The sequence below is a fragment of the Canis aureus genome, chromosome 4 (assembly GCF_053574225.1).
Source record: "Canis aureus isolate CA01 chromosome 4, VMU_Caureus_v.1.0, whole genome shotgun sequence".
Lineage (NCBI taxonomy): Eukaryota > Metazoa > Chordata > Mammalia > Carnivora > Canidae > Canis > Canis aureus.
The window spans coordinates 24,767,075-24,789,104 of NC_135614.1; the positions used below are offsets into that span (position 1 = coordinate 24,767,075).

At 54.8% G+C, this 22,030-nt stretch overlaps 1 protein-coding gene and 2 long non-coding RNA genes across 10 annotated transcripts in view; 1 reads left to right on the forward strand and 2 right to left on the reverse strand.

Moving 5' to 3' along the window:
• Positions 1-162: 162 nt before the first annotated feature.
• DNAJB12 (DnaJ heat shock protein family (Hsp40) member B12) lies at positions 163-18,155 on the reverse strand. Of its 8 annotated transcripts, none has more exons than XM_077894929.1 (11): positions 17,919-18,155; positions 9,387-9,558; positions 8,472-8,617; positions 6,920-7,105; positions 6,712-6,791; positions 5,551-5,660; positions 3,791-3,963; positions 3,180-3,277; positions 1,600-2,039; positions 1,419-1,483; positions 163-941 (listed from the first exon to the last, which is right to left on the reverse strand). In XM_077894929.1, exons 1-9 carry the CDS (start codon positions 18,049-18,051, stop codon positions 2,010-2,012), a joined length of 1,128 nt encoding a protein of 375 aa, XP_077751055.1. In that variant the 5' UTR covers positions 18,052-18,155; the 3' UTR covers positions 163-941; positions 1,419-1,483; positions 1,600-2,009. The 8 variants fall into 8 exon arrangements, with proteins under 8 accessions (XP_077751055.1, XP_077751054.1, XP_077751053.1 ...); XM_077894928.1 differs by having other exon boundaries at positions 163-945; XM_077894927.1 differs by lacking the exon at positions 1,419-1,483.
• Positions 17,593-22,030, forward strand: part of LOC144312339 (uncharacterized) — an 18,914-nt gene continuing 14,476 nt past the window's right edge. Inside the window, exon 1 of the long non-coding RNA XR_013377819.1 lies at positions 17,593-18,411. This is a non-coding gene — a long non-coding RNA (uncharacterized LOC144312339). The remainder of the gene's footprint in view (positions 18,412-22,030) is intronic.
• Positions 20,080-22,030, reverse strand: part of LOC144312340 (uncharacterized) — a 5,306-nt gene continuing 3,355 nt past the window's right edge. The window contains exon 2 of the long non-coding RNA XR_013377820.1: positions 20,080-20,806. This is a non-coding gene — a long non-coding RNA (uncharacterized LOC144312340). The remainder of the gene's footprint in view (positions 20,807-22,030) is intronic.

Consider the following 22,030-nt stretch of genomic DNA (forward strand, 5'->3'; position numbering starts at 1 on the left):
GTGGGGTTACCAGGGACCCCAGGATTCCAGCCTGAGCCCCTCACCCTGTGCCTGGAGTCAGCCTTGGAACCAACCTGGGGACCTACGTGGCCGTCAGTAGGAACGGGTGTTTGCACCCCACCACCTCAGCCCCCTTGCTCAATGCAGACCCACCAAGGCCAATCACATAATAAACATATATTTATAGATGTACAATTTCAGAATTCTAATTCAAGAAATACAGCTTCTCGGGGGATCCTTTAGGATCTATGTTCTTATTGCACATGGGTCAGCCCACCTAAGGACATCTACCAAGACCAGATGGTAGGGATGGTGGGGGCAGAGCACCAGAGCCACCACGGGTGGGGCGCTCTCGCCCACGTCCAGCTCTTCTCATCTCTCTGGGCCGGGGTGGCTGCTGCATCACAGGGTAGGATCACGTTCAAAGATCACATCTGACATTTCTTTACCAAGCTTCCTTTCCCAGCAAGAATCTTATTCTTATTCGGGTGGGGGGGGGGATTATAAAAAAAAAAAAAAAAAGAGCCAAGAGATACTCTGGGAGGATGGTTGTCACCTCCTGGCTGGCAGCTTGGGGAAGTAAGGCTTTGGAAGATGGCAGGCTCAGTGACACCCGCTGCCAGAAGAAAATTTGGGAGAAACGGTAATTCCAAAAGGCCCAGTAGAAACTGTGGGAATAAATAAAACCTCCCTCCCTTCCCCTGGCAGCAACTGCTGTTGTGAGAAAAAATCCTCACTTCCAGGTGAGTGTAAGAAAACCCTTCGCAAGGTGCAGCCTTTGTCCAAAGTGCAACAGAAGGCCGGGTGCCATCATGTCCATGGAGGGCGGAGACAGAGGTGCCCACGGGCCCCGACTTTCTTCAGGAGGCGGCTGCTGCCCCAGGGTCTTGGGCATCACCCGGCTGGCTCTTGGAGGAAGAACCGTCTGGAGTCCTTGGTGCCTGACTTGGGAAAAACCAGTGGCAACAACGCGGAGCTGTGCCCTGTGGCATCTATAAGGCAAAACCCACTTTGGGACTGAGGGGGGCAGGTGGCTGGGCAGCACTCGGGCCCCCTCCCTAACCTTGTCCTCTGTGGCAGGGTGTGCAGAAGGCTCCTGGGCTCCGGGACCCAGAGCCCACCTGAGCTGACCAGGGCTGCGGTGGGTGGTCTCACGCCGCGGGCGGCCCGGGGCCTCTACCACAACTGGATACTGACGGGGTGCCTGGCCCTAGGGGCACTTTCTCCCCTGAAAGTCGGCTCCCCTCCAGCTTCGTCAGAAACCTGGCACCTCTGAGTTCCCTACAGACTTAGGCTATCATGATTACCGCCGCCATCAAAAGCAGGCTGGGGTTGAGGGGAACGTTGAAAGCTACGACCCGACTTCCCTTCGGGCTGTCCGCTATGGCCAACGTCTAGCCTTTGAGGGACCAAGTTACCTTCCTCAGACAGGCCTCGTTTTCTAGAACAGGGAAGAAATCAGCTAAACAACTTAACCAAATCCCTGCAGAGTTTAAAAAGTAGACTATATATATATATATATATATATCTTTATATATGCTATTTACATATAAATAGATATATATATATATACACACATATCCATGCTCTATAAATTACATTCTATGGAGAGTTCTCGTTCCTCCTCCTCCCATCCTCGGCCAACGCCTCTGACGGGCTTCCGTGGAGGTGACTGGTGGTGGCTGGGGGGGGCGGGGGAGGAAGGCAGTTGGGCGCCCCCTCCCCCAGCCCTTTCCACAGACGTTGCTCCAAGTTTCACATTCTACTTCCGTTGCCATGGTTTCCGTATCCTAGGAGAGAGCCGAGTGGAGGCTGCCTCGGCCAGCCCGGCCAGCCCGGAGGAAGGGAAGCAGCCCCCGGCAGGTTTTCCTGTCCTAAGAGCTCTCGGCATTTACCGGGTGAGAGAGAGGGCAGCGGTGCGGCGTTCGGCCTCCAATTCCATTTTAATTTTTTTTTTCTTTTTATGTCTTTCCTTAAATATACAGTCCATCACCTTGGCTCAGTGCATGTCACCAAAAATTCTCCAGGGATTTCATGGTCTGGGGAGGAGAGTGAACAGTTAGCCGGGCAGTCGCGGCCCCGGGCCTCTAGCTCAGCCTACGCAACCCGGCCTCCCGGCTGCGTCCTGCCCGCCCCAGCCCCAGCCTGTCTCCCTCCTGCACTGCGTCGCCCCGGGGGCGCTGGCGGGCGGACCCTGGCCAAGGGGGCCACAGGCACAGGATGGATGGGCAGGTACCGACAGGAGAACTTGACCGGCTCTGCCTACGCGCCCCGGGCGGCCCAGTCTCTCCCGGTCGGCACGTCCTGAGAGCGGAGCTGTGACCCACACGCAGGGGTAGAGGCGGCGGGAGCCTGCTACCAGCGACCTGCACACCACCACCCCCTCCCCATCTGTGTTCAATCCTAAACTCATGACATCCGTTCTCTTCCTTGGACCACAGGTGAGATGCCCGGGCAGGCCCACGCAGTGGCTTCCAGGCTGCCAGGTGCACTGGCACTTGACAGAGTCCCTGATTCCAGCAGAGGGCGAGTGGTCAGGGGACACCGCCTCTCCCGCTCCCAGGCCGCTGGCTCCCTCCCCGACCCACTGTGGGGCTGCCCTTCCAACCTTGTTCCTTTTCCTCCTGCCTAGAAGGGCCGAGAAGAGGATGGGACCTTGGCCTCCCTATTCTCACTTCCTGATGTCCGGTGGGGAGTGTGTGTGGGGGGGCTATCTTGGGACCAGTAATCCTTGGTGGCCTCAATAGCAGAGCACAGTCACCAGTCTGTTGTACCTGGGGAAGGGCCGTGGTGACTCGGTGGCTGGATGAGACCAGGGAAGCACGCATGGCCCTCAGCAGTGGCCTTGAGTTGCCCCTTCTGCCTGGCTCTTGGGCACCCCACATTCCCAGGGCCAGGGGCTTGGGGGTGGCGTAGACAGTAGCACTGGAGGCCCGAAACAGACCTTGGTTTCTGAGCGCACCCTAGAGCTGCCCCAGCTCTGCAGGCTGGAGGTCAGGCTGGGGACAAGCAGTCTGTGCCGTCATCAACAGGCTGTTTCCCTCTCTCCCTCCCACCCTGCTCTGCCTTATGACCAGGGCCGGAGCTGCCAGGAGTTGCAGGGCAGAGGAGGCCCTGGCTCATACTTGGACCTCGGTGGCGTGGCCGGCCCAGGACTATCCATGCAGGGAGGCCTGCACCTCTGACAGTCGGCTACAGCTCGGGGTGCCCATCCGCTGTGCTTTGTGGTACATATCTGTGTCACCGAAGTAGCGGGCCCGGTACAGCAAGCCTTCCTCTGCAAAGCAATGGGGCAGAGTTAGGGTGCGCCTGGTATCTCCCACAGGCCACTGGAGCACCTGCCAGCCCGTGGGCGTGGGAGAAAGCCTGTCACAGGCCCTGGAGCTGGGGCAGAGCTGGCCTCCCTTCAGGAAAGACCCTGGACAGCAAAGTTTATGGTCCCAACTTGTGAGAGGGCAAGACCCTGCCATCCTGGCTTGACTGCCCTAGGGTCCCACAGATAGAGCTGGACGCCTGATCCCTAGGTGGCCAGGACACGTGCTCCAATCTGTCTCGACATACTCACCTCTGGCAGCCAGACTCAGGCTGATAGCAGTGATTTACGGGAACCTGGAGGAAACCTCCAGATGGCCCCAGGCTCCCAGCCCCAGGGAAGCAGGGTGGGGTCCCGCTTCTGACTGGGAGGTGGCTGGTACACAGCAGCACCAGGCGCTGGGCCCCACAAATCCCCGTGAGCAGGGCTCTCTCCTCCTGCTCTCAGGCTCTGTCCCCGCGACACCCACACACTCACTTTGCTGCTTCTCCTTCCAGCAGTTGTTTCGGAGGTTGGCGATATAATCGTCTTCCACGTTCCGTTCAACTGTTTTGAGGCTGGAGCCTGTGTACTCCTTAGAGAAGCTGTCTGCCACGTAGTAGACGACATTCAGGTGGTCAGTGATCCGCCTGTGGACATGGCCCACTGACCTGGCCAGAAACACATCAGGCACAAAGTGGGCACAGGTCCCCAGGTCCAGGGCGGCTCTAAGGATGACAGGTCCCCCCAACGGGAGGTACAGCACAGGCCACAGGAGGACTTGCTTCCTTTGCAACTAGAGCAGGAACTTGCACAACACCCAAAATGAGGGTCTGCAGGAACTGCAGGTGCCCCCCCCACGCCAGGTGGTGCAGACTACGGCCACCCCTTCCCCAGGCCATCTGCTTACCACGCTGCCTGTGGGGAGAAGCCCCTTTGTGAGAGGCCCTGGTCGGCGCAGGAGGGGAGGCTGGGCTCTCTCTGCCTCCATGTCCGCATTCCTTCCCTAAGTCGATTGCTGCCCGGGGCCTGCCTGCCTACCCAGGAACCCCCAGTCTGGAGTTAAGAGGCTTAGGAACAACACAACAGAAGGACTCCAAGGAGTTGTGGCCTTCTAGCTCTTGGTCCCACCTTCCAGCTCCAACTACAGGCTCTGCAGGCTGTGGAAGAGCCTGGACACGCAGCACAGCAGACGGAAGGCAGTGCTGGGGGGGTGGGGGGAGGAGCAGCCGCTACCTGCCCTCTGCTGCCTCCTCCAGCTGCACAGCAAAGGGCTGGCAACAGGCCAGAGAGCCCGGAGGCCAGTGTGGCTCCGGAAGCCCGACTCTGCCCCCTGCTGGCCGAGAGGAAGGCTGCCAGGCTCCCGGGGAAGGGCTGGGTGGTCTGGGGAGCAGAGAGCTCCCCCCAGTAGGTCCTGAGCGCCCGCTAGGGTATGCCAGGTGCTGGAAATATGTGAGGGGAGCTGATACCTTGAAAGGCGAAATAATTTGCCCTAGTTGCACACTACTGGCAGCTGAGACCATACATCCATTCAACAAATACTGTTGAGTATTTCTAACAAACCCGGTGTTGTTTAACAAAAAATTTTATTTATTTTAAAGTAATCTCTATACCCAAAGTGGGGCTTGAACTCAAGACCCTGAGATCAAGAGTTGCATGCTCCACTGAATGAGCCAGCCAGGTGCCCTGAGCCTGGCATTTTATGTATATTATTCAATGAATTTTCACAAGAAGATAGATGCCGTTATTCCCATTGCATAGATGGGGAACTCAAGCTCAGAGAAGTTGTGTAACTTGTCCCGGATCACACAGCTGCTTAGTTAATAGTTGAGCTGGGATGCAAAGCTACCTCTGCTTTGTCTGAGTCTAGAGCCTCTATTCTCTCCATGGCCTCTAGGCCCCCGACCAGAACTTAAGAGCAGAGGTTCTTACCTCAAGGTCAGCAGATAAGGTCACCCCCTCAAGGGGGTGGGGGAGTGGGCATGACGCCTGTGAAATTATGTGCAAAATTGTGTGCATGTGCAATGTTCAAGGGAAAAGATCTGCAGTTTTCATCACATTTCTTTAGTGGACTGTGATCCTAAAAGATCAAGAACCTACGCTCAACAGGGAAAGCATATGTTCTTGATTCCAAGCCAGATATCTGAATTGTGATTAAGGACCCACAGGATAGGAAGGAAGGCCTCTGATGGGGGCTGAGAATCCCAAGGCCCTGTCCACCCACCACCCTCGCCCCGTCCCTAGCTGCAAGTACTCACGGCCTTGGGCTCAGGCTGTACGGGGGGCTGGAGACCATGAGCTGGCTGAGAGCCGACACGAGGATCAGGATGAGGATGGGCATCAGCTGAACAAACACCCCCAGCCCGCCCTGGAGGGAAGAGCCACTGGTCACCCAAGGCCAGCGTCAGCCACAATCACCCAGCTTCCCTGGCACAAAGGAGCCCGGGGCAGCAGGAGGCAGCTGCCACACAAATAGGCTATGATGCTACTCTCTCCTCCCCCCTCCCATGGGCCCCTCAAAATACAGAAACTCCTCCACCTGCCAGTTCCTCCAGATGAAAACAAAATGGCAACTGGTATTAAATACAGGAAGAGGATGCCATGTAGGCAGGTGTTTACTGTCAGAGAATAACAAAAACATGAGCAAAAGTGGCTGCCTCCAGGAGACTGGCAGGCAGGGCTGGAGGACTGTTTTCACTATATACCAATTTAAAAATAGCCAGTTAAAAAATTGTAAATAAAAACAAATTTGTGCACTGGGTGATAATTTGTGATTTAAAAAACTCTTCTGTATGTTCAATACACATACACACACGGTTTTAAACAAACGAATAAATAAAAACCTGAGGCCACGCTGACAGAGCAGAGGAGTATCCCTCTGCCTGCCACAATTTTAAATGCTCTGAAATCGTCCACAGAATTTTAATGTTGGTCAGTTAGCTGTTCTTTAACCTGTAGCATTCAAAATGCTTTTGAAGTACTGTCTGGTTATAGGTCTTGTATATATTTTCAAAGAGTACTGGAAAGAAACAAGAAGAGTCAACCTTTGTTATCCTTTACAATTCTTTCACTTCCCATTGCTTGGAAAATGTCAGTGTGGCCTTATGGACCAGTGGACCACAAAGGCCATTCTCACACAAACCTGTCTGTAGGTGGAGAAGCTTCTGCAGGACATTCCCTGACAGAGGCCACCAATTCCCCACTCCTTCTGGGCGGCACTGTGGAGTGTGGCTCCCTCTGGTGTCGCTCAGCTGAATGGCAAGGGGTTGCCCAATGATGGCTCCTTGACTGAGAATTGTGGGGACACTGCCCCCCACCCCAAGAATGGCCAGCTGGGGATGTCACTCCCCTTTCAGGCCCTGCACCCTGGGTGGGGCCTGGCGCCCTCCCCTGCTTTCCCCAGTGCCTTCCTCACTCACGTCACCCTGGTTCTCCCTGCGGTCCTGCCTTTGCTGGTAGGTATAGCGCATGCGGCCGTTGCTGTAGACGTGGACGTTACCTGGAGGTCAGAGGGACTGAGTCAGGGGGCGGGGCTGCCAGGGAAGGGAATGGCCGGCATCCAGTCTTCCACCATCACCTCCCCCTGCCCCGGGGGGGGCCTGGCTGTGGGGAGGGCAGGGTACTTACTAGACGGGAAGCCACCGCCAAAGAACATGTTGAAGAGGTCCTCCGGGGAGATGTCAGCCTCAAAGCCACGGTGGAAGTCCCCATGTCCATGGCCATGTCGGGCTGCCTGGCTCTTGTCATCACCAAACTGGTCATATTGCTTCCTTTTCTCTGGGTTACTAAGTACTGCATATGCTGTGCCAATGGCTAGAAAAGAGGTGTAAGTCAGCCAAGCTTGAAGACACAGGGCATGCAGGTGGAGGCTTCGGCAGCCAAGAGCTCCCTTCCTTCAGGTACTCAAGTGGTGCTTTAGGAAGTGGGAGTCCTTGGGGCCAGGGGGAGGTTTGGCTGTTGGGCCCATGTAGAGAGCGGGGCAGGCAGGAATACCTGAGGGGATCGAGGCAGTCTGGGCCGGGTGAAGGATTAACACTCAGGCTCCTGCTCTCCATCTCATGACGATGACCCACCCTTTTCTATACCCCAGGTCCTTTATGGGCTTTATCTTAGTTACTCCTCAAGCAATTGCCTGGAAGGGCCAAATCGCCAAGTTCTAGTCAAAACTTCTCCACATTCTGCCCCACAGAATGTAGTAGGGCCTGACGAGCCCTCTCCTCCCTGGTCCAGGTCTCAGCTGCTGTTCCTTGGCTTGGCTCCAGGGTCTCCTCATTAGAGCTCCCCAGGTAGGAGACCTGTGCTTCAAGGACCCAGCTCCAGGCCCTCCTCAAGCAGCTCACTCTCTCAGAGAAGTGGGTCAAAGCTGAATCTGCAACCTGCAACCCTTGAGAATAACGAGATCCCCCCCTCTTCTGGCCATTCTGACAAGGCCCCAGGGCTAGATCTGGCCTCTCTGTGCCTGTTGTGCAGGCTGCAGGCAGAAGCCGGGGCTGGAGCATCAGCCATGGCCACCTCGCCTACCTAGTCCTATTCACCTTCTCTGTCTGGGGCTGGCTGACAGGCAGCAGTGGGATGACGTCTGCAGGACCAACCCCAAGCAGCCTGCTACGGAGTAACTTGGGGGGGCCCAGGGACACGGCACCCCAGGTCGTAGAGGTCAGCACTGCCATCTGCTCCACCACAGGCTCCCTTCTTGGCTGTGGTCACCACCTCATGTGAGTGTGTGTTGTGTGTGAGTGTGTGTGTGTGGTACAGGACTGGCTGTGGCTGCTGGTGACCATGAGGCCACTGACCTGAGGCTACCTGGCCCCTCAGCACAGGGAAACTGCTACCCAGATCCCAAGATGGGGGCATGCATGCGAGTCAGGAGGCCTGCTTCCGGTCTACAATTACGTGACCTTGGAGAAGCGAGTGGTCCTCTCTTGCTCAGCTCCCCTCCTGTAATTCCTGGGGGATGTAGAGGAAGGGGAGGCGGGGGTGGTCTTATCTGAGCTCTGACAGACTCTGTAGGCTGGAGGTGACTGCTAGGACTTTCTTTCTAGGCGGCTGCTCCTGAGCCCAGGGGACTTGGGTCCAAGGCCACTTCCTGGAAAAGTTGTCTGGGACCCTTATTCCTTCTCAAGGGCAAGAGATAAAAAAAATATATATATTCTCCGGCAGGAAACGAAGGCTGGCTCACCTTTGAAAGCCTCAGTGGCCCCGGGCGCGTGGTTCTTGTCCGGGTGGAACTTGAGGGCCAGCTTGCGGTAGGCCTTCTTCAGGTCCTCGTCGGAGGCTCCTCTGCTCACCCCCAGGATCTCATAGTAATCTTTACACTGCTTGACCCTGGGGGAGGGGGTAGAGGGCCCAGGATCGTGAGGTGAGGGGGGGCGAGGGCCGTGCAGTGTGGGCGCACAGCTCTGAGCAGGCTCAGGCGGCCAGCAGGGCACGGCTGACGGCTCCTCTAGGTGAGCTGTCAGGCCTCAGGGACGGGGGAGCCTTGGAAAGCTCCATCTGGGATGGGGAGCTGGGTAGGGCCCAGTGGAAACACCTGGAATACATTTCGGATTTCAGAGGGGGGGCTGCTGTGTTTCAGGCCAGGAACCACTTCCCCCTGCTAACAGCATCCTCGCCAGAGGCCATCTCAGAAGGACAGAGGCCACCTCAGAAGGACGGTCAATGTCCGTGCAGAGCTGGCTCACGCCCTGGAGGGCTAATTGTCTCTTGGCTCCATTCTGTGCTCCACAGGCTCTGGTCTGAAAGGGTCTTTGTTAGGGGCGGGGGAGAGGCTGGAAGGGGAGCCCAAGCGCTATCTCTGATAAACAGGGCTGTGTAAAGAGGCTGGGCCTCGCCGGGCCAGCAGCAGAGGAAGCCAGCGGCGGAGTCAGCATTTCCAGCCTCTGCTGTGGGTTGTCTTGGCGGGAGGGGCCCGCACAGGCCCGATTCCCACACTGCATTCCCGGGCCTGGTGAGCCTGCCCGGCTGGACCTCCTCCATCCTCAGGACTCTCCCAGGGCCCACCCAGACTACAGGCAGAGTGAGTGGGGGACAGGCTGCAGGAAGCCTTCTCTGGATCTGAAAACTTCCCAACAGCACCAGGCTCCAGCCCCTCTACCTTTTCACTGCTGCTACTTGCTCTGCGGTGTAGCCTTTGGTGCTCTCTCCTCCTCCAGCTTCTCCGTTGGCCGAGGGGGCGTCGGTCCCACCAGCTTTCCTGTGGGTCGTGTCTGTGGGTGAGGGACGGTCACTGGCAGACTGTGGCTTCTGGTTGAGGGACTCGATCAGGGCTGTGCAAGGCAAGCAAAGCACTCAGGGCTCCTGCTCCAACAAGGCCACGGGCCATAGCCGAGGGGGCCGCCTGGTCCTGGGAGAGGCCAGGACTCCCCCCACCCCACCCCCACATCCCACCTGCCTCTTCTCCCAGCAAAGCCACTAGCTCCCTCCCTGACTTGGGCCTGGGCCAGAGTGGGGAAGTGGGGTGCCAGTGGGATAGTTGCCTGCTCCACAGGATCCACATGTCTTAGGAGTTGTCAGGGTATAGGTTAGTTTAAATCTTTTTTTCTTTTTAGGATTTTATGTATTTGAGAGAACTCAGAGGGAGAATGAAAAGCAGACTCCAAACCAATGCAGGGCTCGATCCACATTCAGTTTCTGGGCCAGGTGCTTACCCTGGGTTTCATTTCGTCCTCATACACCCCATCACCCATTACTGAGGTTCAGACAGATTTTTTTTTTTTTATCAGCCAGGGCTGTACTGCTAGGAAGTGAGTGAGCTGAGATTTGAACCCAGGTCTTTCTAAATTGAACTCCTCTTCTCTATTTGGAACGACTGTGCTGGAAGGGGCTCCCCATGCCAGATGCCAGGATCCCCACATAGGACCCTGGGGTCATGACCTAAGCCGAAGGTAGACATTTAACCAACTGAGCCACCCAGGCACCCCTAAGGTTTTATTTCAAAATAATCTCTACATCTAATGTAGGGCTCGAACTTACAACCCCTAGATCAAGAGTTGCACACTCTACCAACTTAGCCAGTCATGCGCCCCTGGATATGGGTTAATTTAAAACTCTGCATAAAAACATACATCAATCCTTCAGGTTTTAAAAATCCCAGAGTTGGGAACACCTGGGTGGCTCAGTGGTTGAGCGTCTGCCTTCGGCTCAGGGTGTGATCCCGGGCTCCAGGATCGAGTCCCACATCAGGCTCCCTGCATGGAGCCTGCTTCTCCCTCTGCCTGTGTCTCTGCCTCTCTCTCTGTGTCTCTCATGAGTAAATAAATAAATCTTATAATAAAATAAAATAAAAATCCCAGAGTATTGTGTTTAACAGCCTTTGTTAAGTGTTGAGATGGCCAAAGCACTCTGCCCATCTCAGTGGGGACCCCACTTAGCAGGACCATGTGTTTCAGCTGGGATTGGCAGGAAAGGCCTCCTGGCAGTTTTCACTTAGCTGTGAAGGGGAATGGAGGCAATGCGTCTGCCCCAGGGAGCGGGAGATGGTAGGAGACTCAGGATAAAGATCTTTTTCATTACTTGCTCTTCTTTACATTTTTCAAGTGGCTGCCCACGTCAAACACCCTACTTCAATGTTCAGAGTCTACACAGGACATTGGCTGTTACCCTCAGATAGCGTCCCAGTTACTCAAACCTAAGCCTGTGGTTCCTGCCAATTAGGAAGAGCCCAAATCTCTGGCAGAGGTTCCCTGTGTCCATTTATTCCAGGCGCAAAACCAGTTCTGGAAACCCTAGGTGTGCCTGGGGTACGGTGCCCTGGGAAGCCAGGCACCTGAACCACAGCAGGAACCCAGGACATTGTACTGAGGGAGGACAGCAGTGCCCCCGGCTGGTCCCTGGTTTCTTTCCAACACGCCAGGAGCCTGCTGGGCTCAAGGCCCTGGATGGGTGGTGGACACCCTCTAAAGCAACATACCTGGGGCTCACACAGGAGGCCAGGAGCAGGGCTTGCTGGGAGCAGAACACGGAGACTCAAGTGGCACTGTGCCCTGAGCCACTGCTGTCCTAGGTGCAGCAAGTTCACGGGATCTCACTGGGAAAGGAGCGGACAATCAAGCTTGCCTTGCGTGAGGGAGGCAGAGGCCTCTGTAGCAAACCCGAAGAGTACGCGCTGGGAGGAGTGATCATAATGGGTGCTCACCATAGTTAGGCAGGCCTGGACACGGTGCTCCGTGTGTACTAGTTCACTTAATCCGGACAGTGGCCTGAGAGGGAGGTTTTACTACCACCATCCCCATGGTAAAAAAGAGGGCTGGATGTTTGATCCGCTGGCGCAGGGCTGCACAAGCTGGGCAGGCAGGACGTAACGCCTGGATGTCCACTATGCTATCCCGACTGCCTAAGTCTGGCATCTGGCATGGGGGACCCCTTCCAGCGCCGTCATTCCAAATAGAGAAGAGGAGTTCAATTTAGAAAGACCTGGGTTCAAATCTCAGCTCACTCATTTCCTAGCAGTTCAGCCCTGGCCGATAAAAAATATAAAATCTGTCTGGACCTCAGTAATGGGTGATGGGGTGTATGAGGATGAAACGAGACCCACAGGTGAGTACCTGGCACAGACACTGACAGAGTGAAAGTGCAAAATGAGTAGCTACTGATATTAGGACACACGCTGATGAACTGGCTGATGGGGAGGGGACCCGAGCAGGTGGGGCTTGCGAAGGCTAAGTAAGGGTCAGCCCTCAGCAGGCTCTGGACCCAAATGTCACCATGAGATTTCAGGCTGTCCCAGATGCCAGGCTCATGCCAGGCACTGAGGGAATGGTCAAAGAAGAAAACAAAAGATGAAGAGATGTTGATGAAGATGGGACAGAGGGAAGAGCTGGTTTGCTGGGTTTGGGAGCCTTTTATTTGATTGATTGATTGATTTTATTTTAAAGATTTTATTTGGGGCAGCTCGGGGGGCTCAGTGGTTTAGCTCCGCCTTCAGCCCAGGGCTTGATCCTGGAGTCCCAGGATCAAGTCCCACATCAGGCTCCCTGCATGGAGCCTGCTTCTCCCTCTGCCTGTGTCTCTGCATCTCTCTCTCTCTGCCTCTCATTAACAAATAAATAAAATCTTAAAAATAAATAGATAAAGATTTTATTTATTTATTTATTTGATAGAGAAAGAGAGAGAGCAAGAGCACAAGTAGGGGTAGTAGCAGAGGGAGAGGGAGAAGCAGGCTTCCCACTGAGCAGGGAGCCCGACTTGGGGCTCCATCCCAGGACCCCGGGATCATGACCTGAGCCGAAGGCAGACGCTTCATTGAGCCCTCCAGACGCCCTTTGGTGGGCTTTTAGAGGACTAGTTTATTTCAGTTTCTCTGGAAGCCTCAGTGGTCCAGGCTGAGCTGGACCCTTATACCCTAAGGACCATCCATTCAACTGCTACAGATACATTGGAGCATCAGCCAGGAGATGGGACGGACTCGCTCTAGTACTTCTCATGGAATATTCTGGAAGCTTCAGGGTAGTTACATGGAGTCAGCCACTCTAATTTCCTTACACTGCAGAATGGGAGCCCAAAGGGGAATGAATGTGGTCTGGGTCACGCAGAAGGTTTCTGCTTGAGTTGGCAAATCAAGATTTCTGGTTGCTGTCAAGTAGGTCTGTCTCATGGCCTGGACACCCCTCTGCCAGACCTGTGGGACGTGACTGTCTCATCCTGACTCACTGTTACGTCCCTCATGGCAAGTGGCTGGCAGGCAAATGTCACAAAAGAGTATGACACAGAACAGCTTAACTGGACTCTGGAGGGAGACAGACAAGGCTGGGTTCAAATCCTGCCCCTGCCCCCTTGCAGTAACACTGGCAGACATCTAAAAAGACGGGAACTTGGTGGAAGAAACGAGAGCTGCAGTGGGGAAGGTGGCAGCTGAAGCAGAGACGAGACCATCTCTAAGGCCAGAGCCACCAGCGGTGGCCCCTCCTCAAACCCAGACTGGAGGGTGAGAGTACCCGGGGTCAGAGCTGGCCCGGCCGCTTGCTAGCAAGGTCGTCTTGGACAAGTTGATTTAGCGTCTTCACATACAACTGTATCTCCCTCCAGAGCGCTGAAGGAGTAAGTAAGCAAATGCATATAAAGGACTTAGCCCAACACTCAGCAAATGTTAAGCGTCACCTGTTCCTGTTCGTTTCCAGGCCCTCTCTATGTACCTGTGGTGCTCTAAGGGAGTCTGGAAAGGAAGGCCCGCGGAGGGCAAGAGCCTCGGAGCAGAGCTGGACAGTCAGGCTCCTTTGCCAATCAGCCACGTACGGAACTCGTCAGTGAAGGCATGACCTCTGCCCTCACGGGGTGGCTTTGAGGCCCGGTGAATAAGATTCGGTGAATGGGACGGCTGAGTGCACAGTGTGCTCAGGAAGGCTGACGGACTGGACGACCCGCACGGACAGCCTGCCACCTCTCACTCCAACACCCTGAAAGCAGGATCCCCTGGCAACCAATCGTCCCTCCCCGACACACTGGCCTGTCCAGCTCGGGCCTTCCTGACGTCACCAGGACCCTGAGACAGCCTGAGCTGCAAGATCACCCAGGCTGACCCTCTCTCTGTGGCTGGGGAAACTGAGGATGTTCTCATCGGCCCCCTGAAAACCCTGGTGTTTTCCACCACTGTTGCTGAGCCTCAGGCAAAAGCAAAGCGCAGTGGGCTGCCAGGTGCTGGGCAGAAACTCCCAGACAGGGACGGCCTGGCCCCACTAGCCCTGCCCTAGGACTTCCCCGCTTAGGCCCTGCTCCTACCCCACAGTGTAAGGGTCCGGCCCTCGGTCCCACCTCCTGCGGCACAAGTCTGAAATCCCCTCATAGCCTTTTCACTGTGAAGTCCCTCTCACCCTGACCTTTCCTGTCTGTCCCTCCACTTCACCTAGACCCATCTGCCTGTGCTCTCCATCCTGCCCTCTCATTTTTTGACTTGCCCGTCTCCCATGAGGCCTGACCGTGCTGCTCACCACCTCCCTGACACCCTCTCCATGGCCACCTGGCTGCTGCCCTCTTCTGGGATCGCCGCTTCTTGCTGTTGCTCCGTCTCACGGGTTGCTTGCTGCCCGGGTCTCTGCCTGTTGGCTAAGGACAGATGCCGCCCGGGGCAGTGCCTGCAGCGGTTCTGCACCTTCCCACGGTGACCCCAGCAAGCGCCCTCAAACCCACGATCCCAGACTTTCAGCTGGAACCTGGTTCTCTCCTGAGCTCCGGGCTAACAGCTCCTTCGGACACCCACGGCACCTCACGCTCTCCCCATCTCTTCCCGGTCACCATCCTCAACTCTGCTTTCTCCCTGGTCACACTGGGCTGGAGGGCTATGTCCCCATTTTTCCTCAGCACACATCTCTTACATAAGGTGTGGTGCCTCCTCTCCGATGACCTGACCCTCACCTGGAATGCCTTATCTCAGGCGCTCAGGGCTCCTGACCTACTCTCTGACTCCAGTCTCTCTTCCCTCTCATTAACCCTTCACGCTGTGCTCTTTTGAGAACAGCACCCTTATCTTATTCCTGCTATCAACATCTTCAATGGTCTTTTCACCATTTTCACTTTATTCACAGAATAAAGTGAATATCCTGGTCCGGCAGGAAGGGATTTCCACGATCTGGCCCCAGCCTACTTTCCAGCCTCAATCCTCTCTATACTCACATTCCACCGCCACAGCTGCCAAATCTTGCCACACCCCATCCTCTCCCCCAAACCTCCCATCCCCAGTCTGTCCTTCTCCAAGTCTGCTCCCTGCCTCCAAAGTGCAGTTCAAATGCTGCTTCCGTCTCCCTCCCTGAAGCTCTCCCTCACTGCGATCTACCCCGGTTTTTCAGTCCCTGCTAGGGCACTCACTAGACTGCTGGTAGTTCAGAGTTCAGAGCTGCATCCCCAGCACTCTGCTCCAGAGGCAGACCGTGAACCCATGGAGGGCAGGGGCTGGATCTCTCACGTCCATCCTTCATTCCCCCGGCATCTAACAGCGTGCTGAATTTTTCTTTGGCCGTGGTATTATTTTTTGCTATAACTCTGTCTCCTTCGCTAGACTGTAAGCTCCTTGAAGTGAAGGATCAAGTCTTACCAATCCTGCCACGCCACTTAGCACCAAGCAGAGGACTTTGCAAATAAAACAAACAAAAACGTCTGTTGCATTGAATGAGCACCTGGAATGAGCTCAAACCTCAAACGGCAAGTGTAAATAACTACCTAATATATATATATATACATACATATGTATGTATGTATTTGTGTGTGTGTGTGTGTGTGTGTGTATATATATATATATATATATATTTTTTTTTTTTTTTTCCCCCCAAACCAAGATTTCTCTATCGCAGGCCTACATTAACCCCAGGTCCTTGTCAGCTCAGTACAGGGCTGCAGATGGTACAAGGTGAAGGTTACAGAGAGGCATGAGGCATACAGTCTTTCCAGAAGAGTGGGAATATGACAGTTATACAGGTGGCTACTTGGCCTGAGCAAATTCCATTTCTTAAGCCCCAGGAAGGACACTAGTCCAAGCCCCCAAACTGGCCCAGGAGGCTGCTGACAGGAAGACCTCCACAGACCATGCAGTTGCCATCTGCCGGCTCCTGAACCCCCAGAGGCATCAGAATCAGACAGGATTCTGAGACTGGTAGGGCCCCCACCCCATCATTCTCCTCTCACAGGGTGTGGTTTATTGCATAGGGAAGCTCCTTGAGAGGGTCACCTCAGGAATCCTGGCAAATACAGACTGAAATCCTTCCAAGAGAAGGCAAATAGGCCAAAGATCAACCTGTAGTCAGGAGGGAGGAAAACCTGAGTGTTCCAGGTGGCCTCTTCTGCCAGTGTTCCCCTTTCTCTCTCTCTTTTTAAGATTTTACTTATTCATGAGAAACAGAGAGAGAGAGAGAGAGAGAGAGGCAGAGACACAGGCAGAGGGAGAAGCAGGCTCCATGCAGGGAGCCTGACGCGGACTCCATCCCAGGACCCCAGGATCACTTGGGGCAGGCGCTAAACTGCTGAGCCACACAGGGATCCCCACATTCCCCTTTCTCAATCCCACATATGGGCAAGGGAGGTTAGGAGGCTGACGGCTCCTTCATTTCATTCTTCTACTAAACGTTTATAGAGCCACAGAACTTTCTAATTTCTAGCTGTGTAATCCCTTGCCTCTGAAATATTTCCTCATCTATAGAACAAAGATAATGATCTTTGCTCTGCCTCCCTGGTAGGGCAGGCTCAAGTGAGTAGGCGCATTTGAAAGACCTTTCCTCTTTTTTTTTTTTTTTTAAGATTTAAAATTTTTTTAAAAAGTAATCTCTACACCCAACTGTGGGGCTTGAATTTACAACCCGGAGGTCAAGAGTGGCATGCAGTAGGGACTGGTCCAGCCAGGCGCCCCTCCAAGGAGCTTTCTAAACTGAGAGGCCCTATGGTATGATTGTTACATTAGCTGCTCCAACCCTCTAATTTTCTAGATAAGGAAACCCAAGCTCAGGAAGATCACATGGTAGCAGTCAGAATAAGAACCCAGGTCTTCTGACCTCAGGTCTTAGTACACACTATCTTGCTGGTATGAACCCTGTATTTTTTTTTAAGATTTTATTTATTTATTAATGAGAGAGAGAGAGAGAGAGAGAGAGAGGGAGGGGCAGAGACACAGGCAGAGGGAGAAGCAGGCTCCATGCAGGGAGCCCGACATGGGACTCGATCCCTGATCCCCGGTCTCCAGGATCACACCCTGGGCTGAAGGCGGCGCTAAACCGCTGAGCCACCCGGGCTGCCCATAATGGACTCTTTTTTTAAAAAGATTGTATTTATTTGAGAGACTGAAAGAGAGCGCAGGAGCGGGGAGGGGCGGGGGCGGGGGCGGGGGGAGAAGCAGGCTCCCCGCCGAGCGCGGCTGGATCCCAGGACCCTGGGGCCGTGACCTGGGCTGCAGGCGGCCGCCCCTGGACCCCCCGTTCCTCCTCTCGGGCTTGTATTACGAAGAGCTTCCCTGAAGTCTTAGGTTAACGAAGAAGAGGGTTCCTGGGCGGCGTGAGAGGCGGAGTAGTCGCGACAACCTCCCGGGTCCCTCCCAGGTGGAGGCCCCGCACCTCGCAGCAGGTGCAGAGGGTCCAGGAGGGTCCAGGAGGGGCGGCGGGGGAAGGGCAGGCTCCAGTTTCGGGGGGGGGGCGCTCCCCGGCCCGCGCCCCGAGACATGCCAGGGAGGGACGGCAGGAGGACGCCCTCCCGGGCCGTGCGGAGGCCAGAAGCCCCGCTTCCCGCCCCAGAAGCCATTCTCTCCGCCAGAGCAGTTCTGTTTATTTTGCTAAACTGTAACATTTCCCAGGCCGCCGACCGGCCCCGGGCCGCCGAATGGCCCCTTGGGAAAAGTAGTCCGACTCGGCTTCCAGGTTAAGTTCGCCCCCCCTCGCCCGCCGGCGCCCCTCGTCCTCGGGAACTCTGAATCGCACGGAGTCCCACAAACACCCCGAAACTTGAAGTCGCGGCCGCCCCTGTCATCAGGTGTCCCGCGTCCCGGAGAGGCGTGGGAATCAAAGACTACACCTCCCAGCGGCCCCCGCGCGTCTCAGTGCGCAGGCGTAGCCGCGCCTAGCTCCCCTCCCCCCTCCTCCAACTGCTCCCCTCGGTCCGTTCCCGTATTCCCCCCATCAGTTCTAATGTCCCCTCTGCCTCTCCGGCTCTTCACACTCACCGCGGACTCGCGGCGTCGGGTACAGCCGCTGCGCCTTCTCCAGGAAGCGGAGCGCCCGGTCGGGCTGGTTGCTCTGGATGGCCTTGAGGGCGATGCTAATACAGCGCTCGGCTTCATCCTTGTTGGATTCCATGGCGGAACCAGAGCGCGGAACCAGGGAGGGGGAGGCCGGGCGAGCGGAGGGCTGCGCCAGCCGCCGGCACGTCGCGGGGCAGGCGGGCGCAGGGTGATGACACAAACCCCCTCGCCCCTCCTTTCCCGAGATTTGAGCGAGAGTTGAGCGAGGGCGGAAGTGCTACCGTATGTCTCCTAAGAGGGGCGCGGCTAGGAGAGGTATTGCCGAGGGTGCGTGCCCAACCATCCTGGGTCATGCTGGGGCCCCTGAAGTGGACCATGTGCTTGCGCGTTCTTGGAAGTGACTCTGTGGCCTTGAGCCGAAGGTCATTTATCGATTTCGTCCAACAGGCATTTGCCGGGCTGGGTGTGCGCAGTGGTGAGCACCACGGAGCCCTGCCCTCATAGAACTTACGCTCTGGTTGGGGGGCGGGAGATGGAGATGCTCAGGTGGGGACAGGTGCTGTGAAGAAAATGAAGGGACTAGAGAGCGGGAGGTGCTATTTTAAGTAGGCTGATGAGAAAAATCTCTCAGAAGTTGGCATTCTAGGGATCCCTGGGTGGCGCAGCGGTTTGGCGCCTGCCTTTGGCCCAGGGCGCGGTCCTGGAGACCCGGGATCGAATCCCACGTCGGGCTCCCGGTGCATGGAGCCTGCTTCTCCCTCTGCCTGTGTCTCTGCCTCTCTCTCTCTCTCTGTGTGACTATCATAAATAAAATAAACTGAAACTTAAAAAAAAAAAAAAGTTGGCATTCTAAAAAAAGAAAAAAAAAGAAGTTGGCATTCTAACAGAAATCTGAATCCAGGACAAAGAGCGGGTATTCCAGATACGACTTTATTTATTTATTTTTCTTTTTTTAAAGATTTGATTTCCTTATTAGAGAGAGAGCGCGCACAAGCGGGGGAGCAGGGCAGAGGGACAAGAAGGTCCCCCACCTCCACCCCCGAGCAGGGAGGCTGATGGATGGGGGCTCCTTGCCGGGGCCCCAGGATCGTCACCCGAGCCAAAGGCGGTTGCTTAGCCGACTGAGCCACCCAGGCGCTGCCCCCCCCCCCGCCCCCCATGGGACCGTTTGCAGGGAGGGGTGGTCCAGGCTGGAGGAAGAGCTTGCAAAGGCTCTAGTCCTGGGAACTTTCTCGATGAGTTACTACTGGATCCCCCCCGGAGAAGCATGCGGGCTTACCCTGGAGAGCGGAATTGGCCACCGCTCCAGTGAAAGCCGCCCCGGCCGGGTTCCCGGCCCGCGTCGCCAGCTCGGCTGGTCGGGGCTCAGCCCCTCTCTGGGGCTTTCCCGCAGGATGTGGGAAGAGGCCCCCTGCTCTAACCCAGGCGGGGATGAAGGGTAACTCGGATGATCAGGGCGACGGCGGCAGTGGTGAGTAGTCGTCGACCTCTAGATGTGGTTTTGCAGACACACGTCAGAATGAGTTTGTTCACTGCTGGATGGGATGTGGGACTGAGGAAGAGGGCTGTCGAGCGTGATTTCAGGCTTTGGGGCTGGGCAGTGAAGGAACAAAGCCCGCCTTTACTGCAGCAAGAGAAGCTGGGGGAAGCCGGAGAGGAGTTTGGTAGAGGGGATAGGAGATGTCTGGTTTAGGGCGTGTTAGGTTTGTGATGCCTTTACTTTTTTTTTTTTTTAAGATTTTATTTATTCATGAGAGACAGAGAGAGAAAGAGAGGCAGAGACACAGGCAGAGAGAGAAGCAGGATCCATGCAGGGAGCCTGATGCAGGATTCGATCCTAGGACCCCGGGGTCACACCCCAAGTCCAAGGCAGATGCTCAACCACTGAGCCACCCAGGTGGCTCATTTAGTCATTTAATTAATGATTTAATGATGAAATCACTTAATTGGGCAAGAGATTTTGGTAATGCAGGAGACAGGGGAGACAATTACAGGAGTAGGCGGGGGTAGGGCATCTGGGGCACAAGTGAGGGGACAGCTTTAGATAGCTGTATGGTCGACTCCAGATTTTCAGGAGGGAAGGCAGCGTGGCTCGGTATACTGCAGGCCAGCTGGTAAAATTGGAAGTGGGAACATAAGGAAGTTCTTTTCAAATAGCTTTTATTTTCTCAGTGTAATAAGAAACAGGACATCCTTGGCTCTACAGGCTCACTCCTTGGAAGTCTCTTCACCTCCAGCTTTCCTTTCCGTTCCCACAGTTCCCTTCTTAATGCAAACACTTACAGACCGACCGCCAGCTGGCCTGCCAGAGAATAGCCTGATGGCGGAGGCATCAGCCCCTCCTTTTTTTTTTTTTTAAGATTTTATTTATTTATTCATGAGAGACCCAAAGAGAGAGGCAGAGACAGAGGCAGAGGGAGAAGCAGGCTCCATGCAGAGAGCCCGACGTGGGACTTGACCCTGGGACTCCAGGATCACACCCTGGGTGGAAGGCAGTCGCTCAACTGCTGAGCCACCTGGGCGTCACAGCCCTTCCCTAATAAGACAGCCCTACCCTTGGAGAAAAGATCTCCAAAGATTGACCGGTCCCTAACATATGTTAATGAATAAATACTAGGACACCCTTCATCTCGCCTTTGTGAGGTTTGTTGACCTAGGACTGCCAGGCCAATCGTCCCCTCTTCTGCTGAGTATCACGAATTCTCCTCTTTCCTTTCCTGAGTATCACGGGGCCCCTCTTCTCCGGCCGACCACAGGTGCTTCACTTTGTGAAGGGGGCACTTGTGTAAAAGAAGGCCTGTAAGTTCATTGCATTAAGGGATTGGGCTGTGATTGCCCAGCCGCTGGCTGGCGAGCCCTCTTTTTCTTTCCTGCAACACATAAAAATGACAAAATGTTACTTAAATTTAGAGTCTGTGGTCAGTAATTTGGCTCGGTTGGCAGGGTCTGGAGCAGTCAGATGCTGAAGAGACAGGCTGAGTGTGTGTATGTCGTAGGGCTGCTCTGTGCCTTATTTTCTGCATTCTTCTCCTTCCTTCCTTTCTGCAGCTGAGCTGGGTCTCTGCATTGTTTCCATTCAGAAAGGCTTTGTTCTTTCAGAAGGGATTATAAACTGTCTGACTGCTGGCCTAACCAGCCTCCATGTCACGGCTCCCTACCTTTCTTGTAGATCTCAAACTGGGTGTATTGTTTTTCATCTGAGGCATTTTGACTCTCTATGGGTCCTTCTCAGTCCAAAGGCCAGGACGGGAGCCACACTTCTGCTCAGTTCAGGTTAGACATTATGGTCCTTGGTCTATCGGTTTTGTTTAAAAACGGAACTGGTAGGCCAGCTTGAAATTAGTTTCTCCTTGATAGTTCTTGAAATCAAGATGTCATGATTTTGATCCAAGGGAAAAATTGGAAAGGTCTCCCCTGACTAGCTGGGATCCTGGTATTTGTGGGAGGGTAAGGCTCAAAAAGAGTGGAAAAAAAAAAAAGTTCTTAATTGCCTCCACAGATACCCAGGAGAAGTCACTGGGGAAATCAATCCCCAAATGAATCTCAGCATCTCCCCATTTTGCTTCTAGAGCTGACACCATCCTTGTATTAGATGACCAGTAGCCTCTGTATTTCCCTCCTCTGGGGGCACCAAGAATTCACAGTCTGACCTTAATAAGCTTTAATCTCCTATTGTCTCCTCTCCATCTCTACTAAGACATTTCACCCCAACCCTATCTATCTGACTGTCCTCCTAAATTATCTTTCCCATTGGCCACACAAACCTGTTCTTCCAGGCTCAGCTTCAGCTCCATCTCTGCAAAGAGGTAGGATTAATTTAACAGGCAGATGTCTATATGGAAAGCCAGGCCCTGTGCAGAATTTGAGGGATTCAGAATGCACTATTTCTAAAGGACAGTGCCTGACCTCAGGGAACTCACAGTCCAGTAGAGGAGCTCGACAGTAAAAAGCGAGAGGACAGTGTGGCAAGTACAACAGTGGGATTGTGGGTAAGCTCCGGAGAAGGCTCAGAAGAGGGAGTTGCTAGTTGCGTGTGTGGGGTCTGAGATGACATCTGAGACAAGATCTGAGGCTGAGAAGGGGCCTCCTCCTTT

What these genes read in the sequence shown, in the direction of transcription:
- DNAJB12 (XM_077894927.1), bottom strand. Translation starts at nt 18,051, where the DNA reads ATGGAATCCAACAAGGATGAAGCCGAGCGCTGTATTAGCATCGCCCTC. An exon ending in GCAGGGAGAACCAGGGTGAC is followed by an intron (nt 5,661 to 6,711) that starts GTGAGTGAGGAA and finishes TCTTCCCTCCAG; the next exon opens with GGCGGGCTGGGGGTGTTTGT. An exon ending in GCTGTAGCCGACTGTCAGAG is followed by an intron (nt 2,040 to 3,179) that starts GTGCAGGCCTCC and finishes TCTCCTCCCCAG; the next exon opens with ACCATGAAATCCCTGGAGAA.